General features: G+C 55.3%; 2 protein-coding genes across 5 annotated transcripts in view; both read left to right on the forward strand.

Moving 5' to 3' along the window:
- The window catches only part of SOS2 (SOS Ras/Rho guanine nucleotide exchange factor 2), a 55,163-nt gene extending 54,219 nt beyond the window's left edge, over window positions 1-944 (forward strand). For 2 of the 3 annotated variants that reach the window (XM_075503975.1, XM_075503976.1), the window contains exon 23: window positions 46-944. In XM_075503975.1, the coding sequence (XP_075360090.1) occupies window positions 46-555 (510 nt within the window). In that variant the 3' untranslated portion in view covers window positions 556-944. The remainder of the gene's footprint in view (window positions 1-45) is intronic. The other variant, XM_075503977.1, reaches the window with a different exon arrangement.
- A 4,524-nt stretch (window positions 945-5,468) lies between these two features.
- Window positions 5,469-10,126, forward strand: VCPKMT (valosin containing protein lysine methyltransferase). 2 transcript variants are annotated; one of them, XM_075503991.1, is made up of 6 exons: window positions 5,469-5,728; window positions 5,974-6,084; window positions 6,286-6,358; window positions 7,323-7,442; window positions 8,975-9,079; window positions 9,695-10,126. In XM_075503991.1, exons 1-6 carry the CDS (start codon window positions 5,517-5,519, stop codon window positions 9,767-9,769), a joined length of 696 nt encoding a protein of 231 aa, XP_075360106.1. In that variant the 5' UTR covers window positions 5,469-5,516; the 3' UTR covers window positions 9,770-10,126. The 2 variants fall into 2 exon arrangements, with proteins under 2 accessions (XP_075360106.1, XP_075360107.1); XM_075503992.1 differs by having other exon boundaries at window positions 5,470-5,728; window positions 9,648-10,126.
- Window positions 10,127-22,659: the final 12,533 nt, after the last annotated feature.

The raw sequence follows: 22,659 nt of genomic DNA on the forward strand, positions 1-22,659 counted from the left end.
CTAAACATCGACGTTTCTTACAATGTCTTTTTCTCTGTAATGTAGGGAAGCTTAAAGTTGGATGACGATCCTCCAGCAATTCCACCTCGGCAGCCGCCGCCTCCAAAGATACAGCCTCGTGCTCCTGCTTACACTAACCCCTTTGAGCAGCCGCTGCACAGTCCTCCTCCTCCACCCCCCCGGGACCCTCTTCCTGATACTCCACCACCGGTACCGCTCCGGCCGCCCGAACACTTTATCAACTGCCCTCTAAACCTCCAGCCGCCACCGGTGGGACGCTTGCACAGAGATCCCGACTGGTTCAGGGAGGCGAGCACGGGCCCCAGCTCTCCCGGCACTCCTCCCAGCACGCCCTCTCCCAGGGTACTGCGCCGCTGCTGCGTCATCAGCGCGAGTCACAACAACCTGGTGCACCCGCCTGCGCCCCCGGTCCCACCCCGGCACAATTCGAGCCCTCAGTTACCAAAACTGCCACCAAAGACTTACAAAAGGGAGCTCTCCCACCCTCCTTTGCACAGACTGTCTTTGCTAGAAAATGCAGAAACTCCTCAATGACCTTAGCCATAGTAGTCATTGACACTGGAATAGTATTTGTAAAGTTCCTTTTTTTTATTTATTCAAAAAAGGCAGCGTATACTAGTAGTTTCACAAATTATGCTCTTAAAGTGCTGCTGATCGAAAAGAAAAAAAGTTTAAATTGGAAAAATAAGACTACACGCTCTAGCCTGCATCTGTTCGATAGCATTACCCTCAGGTGATCAGCAGCATTGCCTTGTTTCACATCCTCAGTGCCGACAGTTATGCCAGTACACAAAATATATCCTTTGCACTGTAAACTACACTAAATGAATTTAAACTGACATAATTTAATTGCACTGAGCCAAAAAAAGGTGCGTCTGTGGAATTTTTTCAAATTTGAGCACTAGTGGCCTTTTTTTTTTTTTTTAAATTAAAAAAAAAACCACACAACCCAATGGGATGATTACACGAGGATATACAGTGTTACCGATTTTAAACCTCTGGCCACCTGCCTTCGAACTTTGTGTAAGCTCGGAGGGTCGTGAGTGACGGGCTGCTGTTCTCAAATATTTTTATGCCATGTCTTAATTGCCATTGATTTGCTGCTGAAGACAAAACAAGAAAAATAGGTTAAAATCTAAATACCAAAATATTCAGTTGGTCTTGATTATTTTGAGAAAGGATGGACGAGGACTGCCTGTCTCGGATATTGGAAAGGATCCCTAGTACTTCGCATGCATCTTGTTCAGATGTGCCTTTTTATTTTGGTAGGCGAAGATGTCTTAAGCTAAAGAGTTGTCTACTGTTCTGGAGAACAAAGCTATATTGCCGTGTATGTACAATTGTTTATATTGTATATTTACAGATAATGCTAATAACCTGTATAAATTTAAGTGACTTGAGGCCTATAATACAGTCTGCTACTCTTGCGATCTCATACGGTCAGAAGCGTTTCCTCTGGCTTAGGAACAGTCTTGCCTTCCAAACCTAATAACTTTCTTTAGATCTCACTTAACTTAATCGTGAATCCATTTTGGAAATTGGTAGCATTTAAACCAGCAAACACTTAAAGCTTTATTAAACTTTTTAAACTGATAAGTGAATGGAACTTTTATTTGCCAGTTGAACTACTGGTTTGAACTGGTGTGAGAGTGAGTCTGTTTTACTGGTAGTACTGTAGCAGCATTTATAAAGTGGCCAGAAGCCACATTTTATTTACTGGTCTGTGGCCTTTTACTGTGCTTTGTATCAGAGTTCTTAACAAGATTAATAAATCACCCCAGTCTTAATTTTTAAGAGCTTGAGCAGTGCGTGTTCCTTGTAAGGACAAGGTTGGGAGTTGCATTTAGTAAGTCTTTGGCAATACAAAACGCCCCGATTTTCCATGCTGCTATTCTCAGCTTTGGTTGTCCTTCGTCTGCTGTTGGGCCTGACGCGCAACATCTCCCTAGGAGCTTAACCTTTCCCTCCACCTACTAACCCATCAGATGCCTTGGCCCCTCTAGATGGAGACGTGGTGTCCATTTTTTCTGGCTCCTGTCTGGAGGAGCAGCACTGTGGTGGGACTTGCAGCAGCTCAGGCTTCCAAGTCACACTCTGGCTTTTCATCGGCCTGCCTGTATTGCTCCCACTGTCTCAGGCGTTCCCTCTGGAAAAGGAGGGGAGATAAGCCTGGGGAGGGGGTGCTAATTTTCTTCTCCTGGGAAGATGTATCTTGCCATCTGTCTCTTGGATGTTCTTCTCCTGCTGCTTGTCCCATTGATGCTCCTTCCTGGGGAAGAAGAGGGGGGTAGAATCTGTCTCAGGTGTCAGTCACCCTGAGGGCCATTCGTGCACGGAGCAGAACACACGTTCTAAAGGAAAGCTGCTTCATTTTGCAAAAATAACATTCAAGAAGTCCCAAATTTGAAATGCATGAACTGGGAGTGCAGGCAGGAAACGGATGACGCCTCGATTACGCTTCTTCCTCTGCACTAAAAACACAGCTCATACTCTTTTCTTAAGTTTGGGAAGAATTTTTCTGTTGGTATCGGGTGGTAAAACTGCTCAGTGAAGTACTCCCCTAATGCTCTCCACATAGAAAAGGCAGGCTGTCAGGTTTCACTGTTCCAGTGACCTGCAGAATAAGCTGAACAAGTGAAATTTTTTATTTAGCTCCTTGTGTTAACTCTTGTGAAGCCCTCACCAGCAGCTATTGCTAACAGATGAGTAATACTTTTTTCAGACTTCTACATTTTATGTGTTGTTGCAGGGGAGGGGGGACAGGGGGATGGACGACTCCCTGAAATTTTAGACTATATAGATGTCAGCTTTATACCTTCCTGTACAAGTGCTTAGACCAGAAGCATTTTCAATATCCCATATTAAAATATATCATGGCTTTATATTGTGGTCCTGACTCAGCAAAGCCTTTACCAGATCATTGTAAGCTGAGCATCTGCTGATGAGTAATGGCTTCCCTACGTATCAAAGTACTTCCCTCCATCAAGAGTTTTGTGAGGTTCTGGTTTGTGATGGACTTTGAGAAGAGTTTAAGCTTGTGGAAGCAGGAGTGTACATTTAGTAGAGTTAACCTTGAAATGATGCTGCGCAGCGGTGCCATTCTCAGAAGAGCCTTTTTTAGGTGCCAGCTTACACTTTATGTTAACAGCCTACAAAAATACCCGGGGGGGGGGCTGTGAAACACTTCCTTCTTTTAACTCTTAAACCTCATTGTGAAAGAGTGGTGTTGGGCAGCAGTTACAAATCCCACACTTAAAGCCAGAGAAAAAGAAACGCATAACTTCCAGTGGGGCCCAGAATGGTTTGATTAGGAAAAGCAGTGATGCAGTTAAAAAAGGCTCAAGCCTTGGTCGTCGTTCTCTGTTAGGTTACCATGGACAGAGGTAGGCGTTCCTGCGAGAGCCTCTCGCTGCTGTCTGGGGATGTCCTGGGCAGCAAAGGTGACTGTGGCTCCTGGTGGGCCCTGAGGACCTGTCCTCTGCCAGGCACCAAGGGGACAGACGTGAGCCTGCGAGTCCTCGTCGCTATTTTGCCAGTGGCAGGTCCTGTTAAGCAAGTCCCTGACCTGGCCGCCTTCCTCAGCCTCACCTCCTCTCCCCCGGTGCCCCTTCAGCTGTGCGTGGCTGTGCTCTGAACTAGACATGGGAAAAGATCCTGTGGTTTCTTTGCAGGTTGGGCTTGGAGCGTCACCGCACAAGACTGCTTAACAGCAGTGCTGGCACAGTAAAAGCTCCAGGAGGATGAGGAGGAGAGCAGGAACCTCGTACATTAGATCTCCAGTGGGGCAATAATGTGAAAACACGAGATGCTTGCTTGTGCAAGAAGGCAGCAGTTAAACAGTGTTCCTAGCTGCATTTCCCATGCATGAAACGTTACTCTTGCCTTTATGGGGCCAGTTCTGGAGTTAACCTGAAGTACATAAATCACAGCATGATTCAGAAAAGCAGCCTTGCTTATGGGTAACTTACCACACAATTAAACTGTCCTCCACACGTAACAGGAGCTGGGAAATACAAAAACAAAGAACCAGTCCAAGGCAGGGCGGCAGCAGCCTGAATTATGGCGGGTACAACAACACACGTTCCCAAAGTAACTATTTAGCTGTGGAAGTGGTTGAAGGCAGTCGGATTCCCACCAGTGCGGTTCGAGGGAATGCCAAGATAGCAATAAATTAACATTTCAGTTACTGCATAATTAGAGGGATAGATAAAAAGAGGGGAAAAAAAAAACGCTAAAGGGGAAAAATGTGAAATTGCTGGGTTTCAAGTTGGCTTCTGTGGGAAAAGGCAGTTCCCTCAGAACAGTGCAGATAAACAGATGGAATGTGAAGGCAGTTAACAGCAAAAGAAACATCCTAGCTGTTTTCCGTGATCCTGTTTTGAGTTACTGAGTTTTAGCATTTCCCCCTGCTCTGGAGCCAGAATAACTTCTTTGGGTGCTATGACTTTGCTATAGCAGATCAAAAACAAGAAGGGGAAAAACCCCATTTTTTGTTTCTTTTCTTTTTCCAGATTTACTCCAATTTTCAAAAATACACCACAGGTCTGGATATACCATTCAGAATCCCTAGCAAATGCAGTAACTCCTCCCTGGGGAAGGGAGGGAGCATTAGTAAGAAATACTAGGAAATAAAGTAATAAAAACTTTCTTCCACGTGTCCAAGGAAAAAATCAAAATGTTGATGTATAGTCAACTCGTATTCAGCTGCTTTTTTGAAACCTTTTTGTAAGTTTAAATGTTGGATGAGGGCCTACAACACCCGTGATTTCTAGCAATCTTGTGCTTTTAAGTGGGACTGCTTGTCCACAGTGCTTACAGGCTGCACCCGCTAACTTGTGAAGTAGATTTTGAATCACCATGTGTTGATTTTCAGCCAGTTCACACGTGGACAATTTTCTTCACGGCTGTCTTTCCTCTGGCTGGTGTCTAATGTCTCCTTTAGTGTGATGGCCTCACTGAGGAAGCTCTGCCAGGCGAGCTCCTGCACGTGGCCTCCAAATGGAGGCTTCTCACCTCTGAGGGAAGCCTGACTTTGCGGCAAACGCGCCCAAGGCCGCGGTACCCAGATGAGCGATGGCGGCCCACGTTCTCTCCTGCAACGGCCAGGCCAGGTGACGCAGCAGGTTTCCATTCGTTCCTGTGCTGCCAGCAAGCACTAAAACCAAGTAAAAGTACGTTTTTCTGTCAAGCAAGGGTAGCCCAGAACACGCTTTCCTGTCATTAACAGTCAGCTTAGAGGAGAGCTGGTCGGGAGGGGTTAGGGAGCGGCGTAGGCGGAACGGCTTCCCAGGGGATTTGGGCTGCTTCAGGGCTGGGACCGAGGCGCAGCGGCCCGTGCGGCGGGAGGGCCGGCGGCACCGACCCCGAGCGCCTCGGGGCCGCGGCCGGGACGCGGGAGCTGCCCCCACCCCGCGCTTCCCCTCACCGCGGCGGCGGGAGCGGCGCGGGCGGGGCGGCCCCGGGAGGAGGGGCCGCGCCGCCTCAGTGCGGCGGCCATGGCGGGCTTCGTGCGGGAGCTGGAGCGGCGGGGCGGGCCGGCGCTGCGGCTGGAGCAGCGGGCGGCGGGCGGCGTGGGCTGCGTGGTGTGGGACGCCGCGCTGGTGCTCGCCAAGTTCCTGGAGACCGGCGCCTGCCCCCTCGCCCGCCGCCACGTCCTCGAGCTGGGCGCCGGCACCGGCGCCGTCGGCATCATGGCGGCCACGCTGGGGTGAGCGGCGCCGGCCGGGGCCGCGGGCTGGTTCTGGCGGCCGGGCCCGCTCCGGTGCCCCCCGCCCGGGCGAGCGCTGGCTGCGGGGAGGGGGCAGGCCCTCGCTGCCCGTTTCTCCCCATCTTGGCTGCCTTATCTACGTGAAATCTTTCACATTCTGGCAAACGCGTGCGCGCTGTGGCGAGGGGCCGGGGCCGGTGGGTTGGGTTGGGTCGGGCCGGGCCGTAACCCCCCGTGTGTTCCAGGGCAAACGTGACGGTCACCGACCTTGAGGAGCTGCAGGAGCTGTTGATGGTTAATATAGAGAACAACAAACATCTGGTCACAGGGGCAGTCCGAGCCAAGGTACTGAAATGGTTTGTATGATCCTTTAATGTTTCTGTTCCGCTTCAGGGGGGCTTCGGCCCTTTGTTACGCTGCCAAATATACTTGAAATCGCTGCTGTAGAAGGGAGGCTCGGTACGAGAACGTAGTAGTTAACTTTATGCTCGGTCCTTCAGTAGCATGTGTTGTATTATTACTGAAGCTTGTTTTCACCTTTTTTTGCTTCTTTTTAGGGGTGAAGATGTAACAGAATTTCAGCCTCCCCCCGATTATATACTAATGGCTGATTGCATTTACTATGAGGAGGTAAATGAGGACTTTGCAAGACGCCTATAGAAGGCTTCCTTGGGAAGGGTGTGCGTTCAGTGTGAGAAGTGTTCAAATAAATACTGTGCTTGCATCTTGGTCCCTGTGGTTTAGAGGAATATATAGAACAAAGCTGGAAACGGCATTTTTAGCAGATTCAAGGCCATCTGAGGTTCAACCAGAGACTTTTTTTATGTTTAAGAAATCCCCAAACTTAATATTTGTCCCTCTCCCCCCCCCCCTTTTTTTTTTACGTTGGGAATGAAGTGTGAAGCAAAATATTGTGACTGATAGTTGTGAACTGTTTAATGAAATGTAATAGTAAATGAAATTTAGTAGTGCCACTTCTGCAGTGTTTGGGTTCTCCTCACGCTTCCCTTGGGAAGGCAAAAGGAGAAGTCGTGCTCCAGCGAAGTGGTTGTTGTAGCCTGCCCTATCTCCTGAGCTGGAGCTCTGTAGGATGTGCACAGAGAGCTAACAGAAGCTGCAAGAAAAGGGAAAGGACCTGAAGAACCCCGTGTCCCAGTGCCCTGTCAGTGGTCTTAACCAGCCCCTTGCACTGGCTCCCTGCATGTCGGTCCTGTTTCCATACGCAGTGGTCTGGATCTGAGCCGTGTTCCAAGAATGGCTGAGAAAACTCTCACTTTTGAAACATGTCAAGAAATAGTCGTTGTGTGCCTCAAGGAAATGCCCACTCAGCAGTGTGGGATGTTTTTGGCTTTGATGCTAGTTCAGTTTTCTTGGTCAGTCTATGAAACTCTTCTCCTGTGCAGTCTCCCTTTCTCCTCTGCTTTCCAGCTTGCCCCCATGTTCTTTTTGTCCCAGTTAAAGTACTAAAAATAACTCCCTGAAAAGCAAAACTGGAAAGTTCTCTCTTGGGTGAAGACTTTCTCTAGTTAGAGGGTATCGTACCAGTAAAATGAACTTGAAATTAAGTGGGAAATACTTAACCTCTTTTGGGCAGTCATTAGAACCGTTACTGAAGACACTGAAGGACCTTACTGGCCCCGATACGTGCGTCTTGTGCTGTTACGAACAGAGGACTATGGGAAAGAATCCTGAAATTGAGAGAAAATACTTTGAGGTAAGTGTTTTTAATGTGTGCTTTTTGAACACTGGGAAAACAGCTTGGATGCAGGAGGTCTTTGTATTGGATCAGCTGAACATCAACGGCAGTTGCTACCCGTACAAATTCAGGTTGACTGCACAAAGTAGAGTTTGTAGCAGGAGAAGCACGTTTGTCTTTAGGTGGGGCAGAAAATTTGGATGGTGACTCTTGAAGTTACCGTCCAACTTACCAGCAGAGACTTTCTGGATACTTACTGAGCTTTCCTTCCCTCAAAAGGTTGAACTAACCTCTCTTGCCTTACTCACCTTAACTGTATCGATGCTTTTGATCCAGGTAGCCAGGCTTGCATAGGCTGTTAAAAGCCTCTCTAGCTTGTGATACCTTCCAGATTTGCCAAAGGGCCGCCATACGTGAGGCAACGTCTGTCAAAATCAAAACAGTCATTTTTGTAGGAGCAAGTGAATTAGCAGTCGGTTGCTGCCCGCTTTCTGCAGTGGTTGTCTTGATGTTACCAGAGGTTATTGGGAGGATTAAAAATTAGTCTGGTGAAAATTTACTTTCTTTTAGCATGTTCCATTGAAAGCAGAAGGAAAATACAGGTAAAGTTTTCCAGAGTAGCTCAGGAACTCAAGACTCTCTGCTAAGTGATACGGCTGCTTTTGCAAAAATTCCCCCCCTCTCCTGAGAGAGCATTAATAGGTGATACAATGAAATAGTCCAGCTGTATCTTCTGTGCAGGTGAGGAAAAGGAACACAGTGGCAGCGGAATCCCTCCTAAGGCTGCGGGGATGACAGTCAGTGCAGGATTTAACTCTGCACCTGTGAGGTCTGCTGAAGAGCAGCCCTTGTGCTGGATTATACCTAATAATAATACTACAAAAACAGGGAAGGGCAGGAATTCCAGGGCGATTTGTACGTGTTAATAAAAGCACCTCTTTGATAATTAGCCATGCCTCGAACTCTTGTGGGGACCTGACTGTGAGGAGGGTTGCTATAATTGACATCCGCTCTGATGAGGTGCCGCTCCCACAGTAAACACAATAGGGTGTAGGTGTTTCTGGATGATTTCTGCGTTCTTGTAATTTATTTCCTTCCTTAGCTTGCCAGGGTTCAGCCGAGTTAATCTTCTGAGCACATTGCAGAGCCGATGCTGGGGTTTTTTAGCCTTCTTTTCCTCCCCTCCCCTCCAGCTGAGAAGGTTGGCAGACAGAGGCAGGTGCTGTGGTTTGGCTTAGCGCTTTGGAGATTGGAGGAAGCGCAATGTTTTATCACAAGCTTGTAGGTTGTTCTTAAATGTTGCAAGGTGGCTGTAGCTTTGAATGGGCGCAGGAGTAGTTAAAATGAGGGTAAATGTGCTGCACGGGGGGAAAAATAGCTTGCACGTTTGGAGAGGCCTTTAGTGGAATGGTCCGAGCGTGGCGATTCCAGCCTCCTAAGGCTTCTTGCCCTTGTGTGGGTATGTTGTGGGACCTTTTCAGCTGACCACACTTAGTTCAAAAGGGCAGTCAGTGTCATCTGAATTGTTTTGTGTGTTCTCTGATAACCAGCTGCTTCAGAGGGACTTTGAGCTGGAAAAAATTCCCCTGGATAAGCACGACGAGGAGTATCGCAGCGAAGACATTCATATCGTGAATATCCACAGGAAACAAACGGTGGGTTAATTTAACGGGCGCAGCAAACGCTGCCAGGAATTCCCAGAGCTGCTGTTTACTTGGCATCGCGTGAGCGTTCCAGGGGTGAAGCTCTAAACCGACTGTGAAATACCATTAGGGACCCTGTGAGACTGCAGACCAGAACCGTGCTTGCACAAAGGAGCTCCTTTGTTCCAAAACCCAGCGCTCTGCCAGGTGCCAGCCTTTGTCTTCAGCAGGACCATCCTTGAGCTGCACGCTGACTTTCTCTTCTGCTTCCACACTAGTGCAGTGGGATCTCAAAACGGGAGTTTTGAGGCGCCAAAGTGATAAAAATAACGTGCCCGCTGCTGCTTTTACTACTGCGTGCTCTGCTGCACAGCCCTCTCCCCAAAACCAGTCTCTAGAGGTGGTACTTAGCACCTGTTGGGGTTGGCTAGATCATTTTTTGGTTAATTGGTGGAGCAGACAGTTATGCATGAAGAAAATATTTTGCATATTGTGCTGACACAACATGTGGGTCCAGTGCTTAAACAAAAACAGGCCATTTAAATATCCGTACTTGTGTTTTTTTAAACTCTCTTCACAGAATTTTCCATCGTGAGTTCTCTGACCACAGTATCTGTCCTCTGGCAGCTGGTAGAGCTCTGGAGAAGAGGGAGAGGGTATAGAATAACACCACAAAGGGACTGTCTCCAGCGTGGTTTGTGACTCATCTACAGAACGGCTTCTCGATGGTGGACTTGGCACGAGGCGCCAGCAGAAGTGGGCTCGTTAGACTAGATCCACTGATAGCACCTTCCAGGAGGACAGATGTGAGCTGCGGGCATCTGCAGGCTGAGGCAGAGGGAGGCAGAGAACGGAACCAGAGCTTCGCCCAGAGCAGCACTGGCTGCACGTTCTGGTTACCTCTGCTGGCAGCCGCTCGTTGGAGCAGCGGGCGGCTTGCCGAGCGCTCGCAGAGCAGATCCGAGGACGCCGCGCCGAAGGCTCTGTGAGGAGAAAACTCTGCGAGCGGGCTCAATCACACAGCCCCAGAGAGCCGGTCAATAAAACTTTTGCACTTGAGATGGGTCTCGGGTGGTGGTTTTTTTTCCTCCAGCCTGTGGTTTCTGCGTCGCTCCTGCGTTGCAGAGGTCCTGGGTGTCTCATTCCAGGAGCAGGGCATCCTGGTGGTGGGTAGTGCACAGATAGAACGCGCAGACCGTCCCTGCGCCTGCGTGAAATTGTTCTTCCTTTTAATTCCACTTTTAGTAGTGGTGTAAGGATCTGCAGTGTTAAAGTTTGACACTTTCAGACGATCGTCGTGAGCAGGTTCGTTGTTGCTGTTGGTATTCCTCTCAAGCTGCCTCTTGGTCTTGCGCAGCGATGGCCTTGAGATTCAATTTCAAAGGAAATTTCACTTCTGCTCTGCAGTGGAAGCGGCCGAGGCCGCCTGCGTCATCCCGCAGCCCTGAGCGCATGCTTTGAAAGTAGGTCTGCTGCAACAGGCGCTGCTCAACGTGAATTATACCAGCCTGCTCCCCGAGCCTCTCCTCGCTCACCCTGCGCGCAGCACGAGCGGCCCCTGCTTCAGAAACCTGAATATTTAAGCTAGATCTGCTGAGTTTTCTCAAAACCTTGGCTGTTGGGTGTGGAGGGAGCCCTGTACCCAGGCACCTGGGTGCTTTCTAGACCTGCCCTGAGCCTGAGCTCCCTTTACCTCCAGTAAGAGCGTTCCTCGCAACCTTCGCGCTGCATAAAACCCTGCCCTGGCTTGCAAAGCGCAATGGCGATGATTAGTGAACGCACGGCAAAGCGAGAATGTAATTTGTCGTAACCGCACGCATTATTTGTTAACTCGTTATGAAAAGAGCTCCTTAATTAACCGGTGGCCTGCAGGAAGATACTTACTGGCGTATTTACACCAGCGTGACTTCCCCGGTGGAAACTCTTGTTCAGAGGAGTGGTCCGAAGGTGTGCTGTAAGGACGGTGCGAGAGCTGGGCCGGTTTCTGGTAGCATCTCCCTGCAGCCGCAGCCTCTTCGCTGAGTGCAGACCCCCGGGAGGGGGGAGCAGCGTTTCTCGGGGGTTTGGTGCCAAAAGAGTAATTGCATTTTATCTACGGGGCGTGCGATTTCAGCACTTCCTTTTCTATACGGGCTCGGATCTCTCTCTCAGAAGAAAAAAGGGAGGAAGTCGTGCTTTTCTCTTCCCCGCGCGCAGCTGCTGCCTGCTCCTCCGTGCCCGCAACTTCACGCCTGCAACGCTCAAGTTGTGAACGTTGTCGGGCGAGAGGGACCTTGGGGGGTGGCCAGGGCCCGTCTTCCCCCCACGCCGTCTCCCCCCACGCCATCTCCCCATGGCCGGCTGCACCCGCTGCGAGGGGGGATGTAAAACCCAACCACTTCTGCTGCCGCTGCTCGGCCTCTGTGAAGAGGAAACCGCCGCTAACCAGGGCGGCAGGGAGAGGGGGGTCACGTGCGCGGCGGCTGCCGCCTCTCTGCATCTCGTCCCTGGAGCCACCAGATGAAACAGCTGCTTTTGGGGGGCCAAAAAAGGGCTTTTGGAAAGGGGGCGGGATCCTTCTGCCGGGGCTGAGCTCCGCGGTGGCTGGGGAGGGGGTGCCCATAGGGTCGGTGGCTGCCGCGGTGCGGGGATTACTGCTCTTAACCGGGAGCGAGCGTGGGGCCCTCGTGGAAAATGGGGTGCGAGGGAGACGCTGGTCCTGCTTCTCGCCGGCCTCTCTGCTCCCTCACGCATCCCGTTTGTCCCCGCTGGCTTTTTGTCCCGACTCTGTCCCCTCAGGGAGAGCGTGTCTCGGCACTGCTCCCATAAACACGGGGTCTCTTTGGCGAGGTTTGGCCGTGGCGAGGTGCCTGGCAGCGCCCGTGCGCGGCTTTGCCGGTGTCGGGCTCTGCCCGGCCCCTGGGGCTCAGCAGGCCCTCCCGAGAACACCTTCCGTCCTGCCAACACCGTACCGGCCCAAATCTGCCCCAGCGCTCTCCGCATGGGCGAGTTCCTCCCGCCCTTGGCTCCGCCGGGTGCGCAGCTGCCTCGGAGCTGGCTGCCGCGGGAGCCGGCAGCACCGAAGCCGCAGTGCCCGAGCTGGGTACCCATCCTCCACATCGTCTTGCCAGAATTTGATTACACGCTCGCAGGAGAGAGCAGCAAACCTCCCCGCGCCGCAGCTGACTCGGTGCCGCCGGCCACAGGCGGAGACGTTTGGGAGACCGGGCCGTTTGCTGAACGTTACACTTAAATAATGGATAATTTTCTGGAATAATTTCAGGACCAGCTCAAATGATGGGAAACGCGCTGTGTGGGTTGCAGGTGCGGAGGTCGCGGGTGATTTCCACGGGAGAGCAGTGATGCTTGTGTGCCGGGGCGGCATCGCCTCGCGCTCGGGTCAGACCGCAGCCTTGGCGGGTGGCTCAGTCCTGCCCGGTCCCTCCGGTGGCACCCGCGTCTGAGTGACACCGATGGCGGTGCCATCGTCCTGTGGTCCCGCCAGGGCTTTGCTGGGCCGCTTACTCTTTGCTATGAGAGCCGGTGTAGCTTTTCACTTCCACTTAGCTCGACGGCCAGGGCGCCTGGATGCGGTCAAAGATGGAGCACGGTGTTTAATGCCAGCTCAGCACCAGCCGCATAAATCGCTGATCGCTTCTTGTCGCAATATTAATCACGACACAGCTCAAAAACCTGCGGGACCTCGGGAGATTCACCTTTGACGCTCCGTGATTATTTCCTTTTCTTTCCTAGGAAGAGCATGGGCCTCGGGGCAGCTGCCACAGCATGCACCAGCATCCGGATCCGGCCATCCGCGAGCGATTCCTGCGTGTCCCCCGGTGCTGCTGCAGAGCCAGGACCCGCGCCCACGCATCCCACGGGGCTGGTGGCTTCGCTTGGGAAAGTCTGTCCTCCACAGCTGTATAATCATTTTCTGTGCCACGTAATCCTGGTCAAATGGATTTTCCTCTTAGAAAATGATACTTCTTGCCTGCGGCATTAAGAGATCGTGTTAGAAAAGGCTTTTTGTTACGGCGGATCTGCTCCTGCTCCCACCGACTGCAGTGGGCCCTCGGTAAATGGGCAAACGGCTCAGTTAAACTGCGTCTCTGGTTCATTTAGAGGGAGCAGATGCCCCCGAGCCTGCGGCTGGTTGCTGCCGTTGTGCCATTTCCTGAGCCTCGGCCGAAGAGCTGCTGCAAACGGCACAGCAACGCCGTAACTCACCCGCTCGGCGACGGGGGATTACGTGCAGGGGCTCCCATCCCCAGCCGCGCTTGCCTTCTGCCTCGCAGGGCCCCGGGAGGTGCGCTGCGCCCAGCTGAAGGAGAGGGATGATGAGCACGGGATCCCAGTTTGCACGTGCCCTGTCTGGGAAAAAAAAAAAAAAGAAAAAAACAAAAACAAAACCCAAAACTATAGCAATTTTGTCTGTTTTCTGCAAAAGGGCTGGGCAAGGCTCCCTGGGGACCGCGGCAGGCGCGGCACCAGTGGGCGACCGTGATGCCGGCAGGGAGGACGCAGAGAGCGACTGCCGGCCTCGTCCGCGGCATTTCAAACCCAGGCGTTTTGCCAGCCTGACCTGGGGGTGCTGGGTGGCACAGGGATGGGGATGCTCCTCGGCGGCGACGGCCGCTGAGCGGTGCCCATGTGGCTCCTTGGCCCGGCACACGCCGCAGGCGCGGTCCCGCGAGCACGCGGGTGGGAGGGGAGGGTTTCATCGGCACCGCGCGATTTTGCGGCTGCCGGCACGTGGGATGCAGGGAGAAGGATCGCAGCCTTCGCCTCCCGAAACGGCGTCGGTTCAATCTGCCGAGGGCTTGCTGCCGGCGCAGTGCCCTGTCATCCCCGGGGCAGGGAAGCCGTGGCACCTCCATCTTGTGGTCCAGCAGTTATCTCCTTTTACATCCTGACACAAAAAAAGAAAGTTTATTTTGTGCTGCTGAGCAAACAGTGAGGTTGGTTTGCAACAAAGAGGCAGCGAGTGCCTCTCGGCAGCAGTGGGCAACCGCAGCCGTGGTTTTCAGCCGTGGGTACGAGGGTTTGGGCACTCCGAGCCCTGGGGAGCGACCCGCGACCTCGGCAGGGTGATGCTGCAGGTGGTCCAAGTTCAGTGGCCTCTTTTGAGGATCTCCTCCTCTTCCCAGCCACCGTCCCGTGGGAAGGGGAAGGAAGATGCCGATGAGAAAGCAGAGAAAGCGGTGGCTGCAATTCTGGCAAATGTTTTTCGGTCTTCAGCGACATTTCTGGAGGATGCTTCCCGCTGCCCCTTGGCACGGATGGCTGAGTCCACCCCAGGTTTGCCGTGGAAGGTTTCTCCCCTCGCTGCGTGTTGCGGGACCTGGGTGCCCGAGGCTGCGTGGTCCAGCCAACATCACCTCTGTCTTCACTCCTGTAATTAGTCTGCGCCAACTATTTCTGTCCTCGCGAGCTCCCACGTGGGACGTGGGGGCAGCTGAGGGCTCGTCGGGGTGACTCGGAGCGGGTGGCAATACAGGGCTCCTGCTTCGGCTTGGTTATGTTTTTATTCCTCTTGCGCTTCTGGGTTTGGTCTGCTGGTTTTTTTGTTGTGTGTTTGTTTGTTTGTTTTTAAAAAAGGAAAAGACTGCGTAAGAGAGAAGACAGCAGTGGGCGGGAGGGAGGTGGGGACGCCTTGGGGAAGCAGCCGGGCTGGAGACGGCTCTCGCTGCGCGGGGACGTTGTCCCTGGTACCCTGCCAGCACCAGCTGGGAAGTGCAGGCAGCCCCGCGTCGGTGGCCGGTCCGGCTGCTGGCAGGACAGGGCGGACGCGTGGCATGGCTCTCTCCACGCACGCTGCCGTGAGTTCACCCGTTTCCTTCCTCTCGCCGCGACCGGGAGGGCAAAAGCCGCATTTCTTCCTGCCGCTTCTGCGCCCTGCCCTGGAGGAGGTTTTGCTCACGGTGGTGCAGAGCTCGACGGCCTTGAGGCCCCATCCCGGCACGTCCCCGTCCCGGCACGTCCCCATCCTGGCGTGTCCCCGTCCCTGCTGAGCCCGCGCTTCCCATTGTGCCCGAAACCTCTGACTCATCTGTCTCGCAGCCGGCGGCCAGGGCCGAGCTTCTCCCCTCCAGTGCAATCCCCGGCGTGTGGCAGGGGCAGCCGCCACCTCCCCGCCTCACCGGCGTTTCTGTTCCCCTCCGCAGCGGCGGAATCGGCAGCTTCTCCTCCCGCTCTGACCGTCCTCCGAAGCCCGGCCCTCCTCCGGCTCAGCTTCAGCTGAATCCTGGCCTTGGGCTTTGGTGCAGGGCTTTAATCCGCCTCCGGTTAGGACCTGCCCTGCCCTGAGGCGAAAAACGTGCCGTTGTGTCCCTGCTGGGGACGGAGATGTCACGGGCTGGCTGGCTGCTCCCCAGCTCGCCGTATGCATCCTTGCCTGCGTGCCGGGACCAGTTTTTCATGCCTAGGGTGATGCACAGACCTTTTCCCAGCGCGGGCTCCAGGAATCTGGTCTGAAGCTGCCGGTGAAGTCATTAGTGACCGTTTTCAGCACGTGCTTTGGCCGCGGCTGCACATGTTGCTCCCCCTGCACAGACTTGGTAGCACGGGCTCGACCCAGCTGCCGTGCGGTGGCCTCCAAGGGCCAGTGAGGCCGTGCAGCCGCGCCATGTCCCGACCTCCCTGCAGATTCCCCAGCTTCAGCCACCCTTGGTGAGCGCAGGATCCCGTAAGATGCCTTAAATCAAAATAAAACAGAAAAATAGTGTGGCACATGGTGCACCGAGCATCGCCCTGAGAAGACTACGGCGGGGGGAAGGAAAGCCTTCGTGCCCAGCGGGGCATCCCGGGAGGGGCTTTGGGCTCTCCCTCCCACTGACACCGGCTCACCCGCTGCTCCCAAACCAGGGCAGAGTACGAGCTCGTCAGCGAGACGCCATCAGGCAGAGGTAAATCTGGCAGCCGGGCGTGCAGCAAGGAGGAAGAAGCTCCAAAAAGCCACATTTGGGGAACCAGCACATCCCTGCACACCCCTGCCTTGGGGCTGCCTCCATCCCCTTCCACGTGCCCCCTTGGGTGACATCCCTCCTTGGGGGGACATCCACGGCGGGCAGCACCGCTCGGCCGTCCCCCGGCCGCTGCTTCACCGCGCCAAGCATGTTCAGGTGTTAAATCCAACGTGGCTGGTTTTCGGAGAGTGCATAACTTTTTGGGGATGTGCATCATTTTGGGGGAGCGCACCATTCTGGGGAGAGCAGCGTGGGTTCAGGGGCTGCTTTCCTGCCTTGGCTCACAGCCTTTTCCACCGCACGCAGGAGCTGGGGACCTTCAAGGGCTGTGGCATGAGAAGAAGCTAAGCGGGACGGGGCAGGCGGGTGCCGTGAGCCCCGCGGGAGCCGGGAGGTCCCCACGGGAGCCGGGAGGGTCCTGCCACCCTGTCCCCACCACCCTGTCCCCACCACCCTGTCCACACCACGGCTGAGCCACTCCTGCAGGAGCTCCCCGGGGCGGTTTCGCACCCACCGCCCCGTTTCCTCGGCCAGCCCAATTTAGGTGCCCGATTTCCTTTTGATTTGAATGCAAAGCAAGAGTTAAGCAGCTACAGGCTCGTGTGGATTTGGGCCAGATATTTAAAGATCCACGGCTGGGAAAGGAAAAGGGAGTTGTGAAACTCTCCAAACGCTCTCCGCAAACACCTCGGAGGCTCCCGCTGCCGGCGCCGTCCCCACGTTCCCGGCAGCGGCTGGTGGGGGAGAGGCAGAAAATGCTTTTCTCCTATTTTTAGCTCTTTGGCGGTGTCATCAGAATAATCTGGGATTGGAAAACGTTGCTGTGCAAAATTGCCCGGCAAGGCAAAACTCAGAATGTCAAGGTCTGGGATGCTGCAGGGTAAAGGCGATGGGGACGGAGAGGAAACGTGCAGCCGCGGTCAAACGAGAGCTGCCCGGGGAGTGCGGGTGGTGATGGGGACGAGCCACGCCGAAGTGACACAGAGCAATTTAATAGACACGTCCTTAATAACATCCCAGGAGAGAGGGGTTTAAATAGAGACGAGGCACCTCCCAGGGCGGGTTATCCAGGCTAGCGGGACGGGCTCAGCCCTGTGCCAGTGCTGGGGACACTTTTGCAGCCTCGTCAGTGATGCCACCAGGCTCCTCGCCCTTTCCGTGATGATGTCCCCTTAACGCAGCCCTTGCAAATGCCCCTCTGTGAGCCCGGCGTGCCGGGAGTAAAATAAATCAGGAAGGGCTGAGCGTTATATGAAGAGCTGAGCTAAACGGGGGAGCTCAGCAAGGCCTTGTCAGCAAACGTCCCCCCCGCTGAGCCAGGACCAAACTGGTAGAAATTACACCCCGAAATCACACCCCGGAGCTCGTGCAGGAGCCCTGGCCCCGAGCACCACACCGGCTCGCAGCCCCCCTCCGCCCCGCACAGGTCTCCTGCCCTCGTCCTCCTTTGCCCCTTGGACAACTTGGCAAAGTCCAAAGCTAAACATTAGCTCAGGTCTTGGAGCAGCTGCCGGTGGCCGATGCACTGCCCTCCGCTGTCCCCTGGCCAGGTCGAACCTCATCCCCTGGGAGTCAGCCTCCACCTCCACGCGTTCCTCCGTCTGATTTTAAGCGCTGCCTGGCGCTTCTGCGGCCGCCTGGGGCCAACCATCATTTTTGCACCTTTTCCCCCAGTCTATGCCCGGAAAAGCAGCGTCTCCGCAGCGGCACGTCCCTGGTGCTCCCCACCAAAGCCCCTTCCCAGCGCCGCGCTGCCTTTGTGCCCTCCAGTTCCCCTTGCACCACTCCTCCTTTCTGTCCCACGAGCTTCGGCCATGCCAAAAATATCCGATTTCACATCCCAGTCTTGCAGCTCGAGTTCGTCCACGTCGCTGCCCCGGCAAAGGCTGCAAATACAAACATTTGGGCTGCTTGTTTGGCTGCACCCTGTTCCTGATGGGGGTTTGTCGGGGCCGTCCTGCATTTGCAGTACCTCCATCACAAGCCTTTTTTTTTTTTTTTTTTTTTTTTTGCAAATTGGATCCTGGGAAAAGCCGGTGGCGGCCTTGGGAGCATGGCCAGGTCGCAGAGCATCCTTCCCGCTCTCAGCAGTCCCCCGGGCCGGGCCGGAGGAGGACCAGAGCATCTTCCTCTGCTACCGGACATGTGAAACAGAGCGCGGAGGCTCGTGGCGAACCCTGTGCAAAAGGCTAGCGGGTCTTGGAGGCCGAGTCGGATCCGCGTGGGTGTGATGGCTGCCGTACCACTGCTGGTTGGAGTGGTGCCTTGGAAGCCGGTGCCGCAGCCAAGCCAACTGGGAAAATGGGCCAAAAGAGTCACCCCAGGCGGAGCGACGGCCACGAGCCCCAGACCACCTCCCCTCCCTCATGCCAGGGACTACGCCTTGCCAGGCGCGCCTCCCGGCTGTCAGAAGGTCCCTTCTTGGGGGGATAGAATCACAGAATCACAGAATCGATTAGGTTGGAAAAGACCTTTAAGATCATCGAGTCCAACCGTAAACCTGACACTGCCAAGCCCACCACTACACCATGTCCCTAAGCACCTCAGCCAAACGGCTTTTAAATACCTCCAGGGATGGGGACTCAACCCCTTCCCTGGGCAGCCTGTTCCAATGCTGGACAACCCTTTCAGTGAAGGAAAATTTCCTAATATCCAGTCTAAACCTCCCCTGGCACAACTTGAGGCCATTTCCTCTCATCCTATCGCTTGTTACCTGGGAGAAGAGACCGACCCCACCTCTCTACACCCTCCTTTCAGGCAGTTGTAGAGAGCGATGAGGTCTCCCCTCAGCCTCCTTCTCTCCAGGCTGAACAACCCCAGGTCCCTCAGCCGCTCCCCATCAGCCTTGTGCTCCAGACCCTTCCCCAGCTCCGTTGCCCTTCTCTGGACACGCTCCAGCCCCTCAATGTCCCTCTTGTAGTGGGGGGCCCAACACTGAACACAGCATTCGAGGTGCGGCCTCACCAGTGCCCAGTACAGGGGCACGATCACTGCCCCAGTCCTGCTGGCCACGCTATTGCTGATACAAAATAAGTGGGATAAACCCCACTAAAGGGCAGGGACGGCTCCTCTCCAGCCCCAGCAGTGCCACCCCGCAGCACCCGTCCCCGAGGGACCCCACGGAGAGTCCCCACGCGCCGCGGTCGCGTTGCCAGCTCTGTTTGAACGCCCGCCGGGCCGGGAGGGTGGAGCGTGATCGTTGCACGGTTAATTGGATTTGGCCGCTGTGACAGAAGGGCCGGGGATTAGGCCGCAGGGGAGGAATTACTGGCGGGGGCGGGAGCTGCCCTTGGGGTCTCTTGTCCCGGGGGATTGTTGGTGGGGGCTGAGGGCCGGGGTTCGACGTCCTGTTCAGGACAGTCGCTGTGATCGCTTGTTGCAGCGTCGCGGGTGGCCCTTGGGGACGGGCGCGGGGGCCCACGGGGTTCACCCTCTCCATGGACAAACCTCTGGGCTCTGCTCAGGCTGAGGGCTCGGTGCCGGGGATGAAGGATGCTCCGGGCACCTTTGCATGAAGAAGGCTGCTCCGTCCACCGCCAAGAGATGGGAAGGGGCCGTGTCCCCCTTCCAAACAGAGCGCCAGCTCCTGAAACCCACCCAACAGCCACTAACCAACGATGGAGCCGTCCTTTCCTGGCGATGTCCTGCGGTATTTGATAGCAGCCAGGCACATCCTCTGTGCGGCCCTTTTTGAGCCCGTTTAGCTGCTGGTGTTGACCGTACCCACAGGGTCAGCTCCTGGGGCTGGGGGTCTCTAAAGCAAATGGGGACCCTGAGACAAGGCAGAATGGGGAGCAGCCCTCGGGAAGGGGCTGTGCTTTTTGCTCCCATTTCTTGCTGACAAAGAGCAGCTCGGAGCTTCCCAGTGGGCGGAAAACACCAAAAATGCCCCATAAAGGGATTGAGGTGGAAATGAGCGCCCTGAACGCTCTGGGCTTTGGCTGTCCTGCTTCTGGGCTTGCAGGGCTGCTCCCTGCAGCAGGAACCCATCGGGGCAACCCAACCCGGGGGGGGACACAGTGCCCCAGACCCGGGGGCACCTAATTCATGTTAAAATAGCCCCCAAAAAACCCAAACCCAAGTCACCGCTGCAGTTTTCGGTGCGTGGCATGGATAAGCCCCCCGCCCAAAGCTGTGCCAAAGGGAGGGGGCTGCGTGAGGCCGCACGTCATCGAGGGCGGCTGTTTCTTTTCCTTCTGAGCAAGGCGAGGGGTTTGCTTCGCCACCGGCGCCAGATGAGATAAACTTGCCCGAGGAAAGCAAATGCCCTGAGCCACGGCGTGGGGGGCCCGAGAGCCCCCCCGCGACCCTTTTGGGGTTTGCCATGGAGGGGGGAGATGATGGGCAGCCGCCCGTCCCGCTGCCCAGGGCACATCCCTCAGAGGGGGCACAGCGGTGCCGGCACTTGGGATTTTGGGCAATGCTGGGCTTGGGGAGGACTCGGGCTCCGCTCCGGCTCAGCTGGGAGCTGATAAACCAGCCGAAGCGCGGCGGCCGGGACGAGCGTGGCCGCTCCTCTGGGAAACCGAAATTCAGGAGAAGCCTGTGGAGCCGAGAGAGCCATGCAGTATGGTAGCTGGAAGTCACCTCCCTGCTCAGAGGCTGGCTGGGGTGGCCCGGGGTGGCCCCTGCAATGAAGCATGGGTCAGGCAAATTCAACGTGTTGCGGCAGCGACGGGGAATCCCGGAGGCGAATCCCGGGGACTCAGCGGTGCCGCAGGAGCCAGGTCAGACCATGTCGCCGGTCACCCCTTATCTCCGCAGGGCACTGCCGTCCTCTCCCACCGGGAAGGTCCTCCCATATTTAATTTGGGAGACTGGAGACAGAGCACAGCTCGTCCCTGCCGCCGCCGTCCCGCTGCCCGGGGTGGCAAAGCTGCTGCTGGCCGGAGAAGCAGCAGCTGGCAAGCTGGCCGTGCAAGACCCAAATTCATCTTGGGGGGGCCTGGGGGAGCCGGGAAACTGCTCGGGACAGCCCGAGCCATGCAGGGCAAGTTCGAGCAGTCCAGGAACAGGTAATACCTGCCCCACCTCATGGCAGGGATTACGGGCGTAGCCGCTGGGGCGTGCACACCGCAAGAGCAGCGGCAGGACAGGTAAAACCCCGCGGCCGAGCCCGCGCCACGCTCCCAGCCAGCTTCAGCCATAAAAAAAAGGAGGACGAGTGGCAGAAGGGGTCAGGGGGAAGTGGAGGTGGCCTTTGTACCGGCCGCTGGTTTGCTCCGGGTGCTTGGCAAAGTGAACGCCATGGCACGGCATTGCCCCACGGCCGGCACAGCCCGGGAGTGGTGGCAGAGGGGAGACGGAGGTGTTGGCATGCCTGAGGATGGCCGGGAAGCTTCAAGAAATCTCCTTTTACACCCAAATCCCCAGTTCACAGCCGAATCTCAACATCAGCGGGCTTTGGCAAAGCCAAGAGTGTGATTCACCGGGGGCAAAACCAGGCTCTCCCGTAGGGACCGGGCTGCAACACGTGGCTGCGGTGCCGCTCGCCGGCATGCACCGGCCGTCAGCGTGGGGTCTGCTTTCAGCCTGACAAATGTTTTTCGCCAACAGCTTTTTGACTGTATCGAAATGTGGGAGAGTGGCAGGGTTTTACGCTGCGGAAAGCGGCGCTCAGCGTCCACGGTGCAGGAGTTAATTGGTTTTCTTTATGCTAATTGCGAGGGGAAGTGAAGAATGCCCTTAATTGGAGGGCAAATCAGCCGTGCAGAACGGGCTCGATTTACCAACCCATGCACAAAAATCCCGGCTCTCACCCTTGCCATAGCAACAGAGAAACGCAGGATATTCTGCTCATCCAGCCAAAAAAACACCCGGGATGCCCTCCCCAGGGACATGCATTACCCTCGCCGGCGAACGGGCCCTCCCCTGGCATTCCCGAGGGGAAAATGAAGACTCGAAGCAATATTTGGTGGGGTTTAAAAGGCTCTGGGAGGTTGCAAGGGATGGTTGGCTTCGCCTTGTGCTTAGGAGCCCTGATGGGATCCGTCTTGGCTGGAGGCATCTCGTGTAAGACCCAACACTGAGCTCTGGGAAGGATGCTTGGCCCGGGGGGTGACCCAATTCACCCCAACTTCTCCCATCCCTCTTCCCGGCGTGCCCTAAATCCGGCCGAATGGCCGGATTTAGGGCACGCCGGGAAGAGGGATGGGAGAACCGGGTCGCCCCCTGCACCACGAGCCGCGGGAACTGGGATGCAAACGGCTTGCTCTGGTTTGCAGTCCAACACGTGCTGCTGGATCCACCGAAGTGATCTAGAGACATTGAGGGGCTGGAGCGTGTCCAGAGAAGGGCAACGGAGCTGGGGAAGGGTCTGGAGCACAAGGCTGATGGGCAGCGGCTGAGGGACCTGGGGTTGTTCAGCCTGGAGAGAAGGAGGCTGAGGGGAGACCTCATCGCTCTCTACAACTGCCTGAAAGGAGGCTGTCGAGAGGTGGGGTCGGTCTCTTCTCCCAGGTAACAAGCGATGGGACGAGAGGAAATGGCCTCAAGTTGCGCCAGGGGAGGTTTAGACTGGATATTAGGAAATTTTCCTTCACTGAAAGGGTTGTCAAGCGTTGGAACAGGCTGCCCAGGGAAGGGGTTGAGTCCCTATCCCTGGAGGTATTTAAAAGCCGTTTGGCTGAGGTGCTTAGGGACATGGTG

This window comes from Mycteria americana, chromosome 5 (assembly GCF_035582795.1).
Source record: "Mycteria americana isolate JAX WOST 10 ecotype Jacksonville Zoo and Gardens chromosome 5, USCA_MyAme_1.0, whole genome shotgun sequence".
NCBI lineage: Eukaryota > Metazoa > Chordata > Aves > Ciconiiformes > Ciconiidae > Mycteria > Mycteria americana.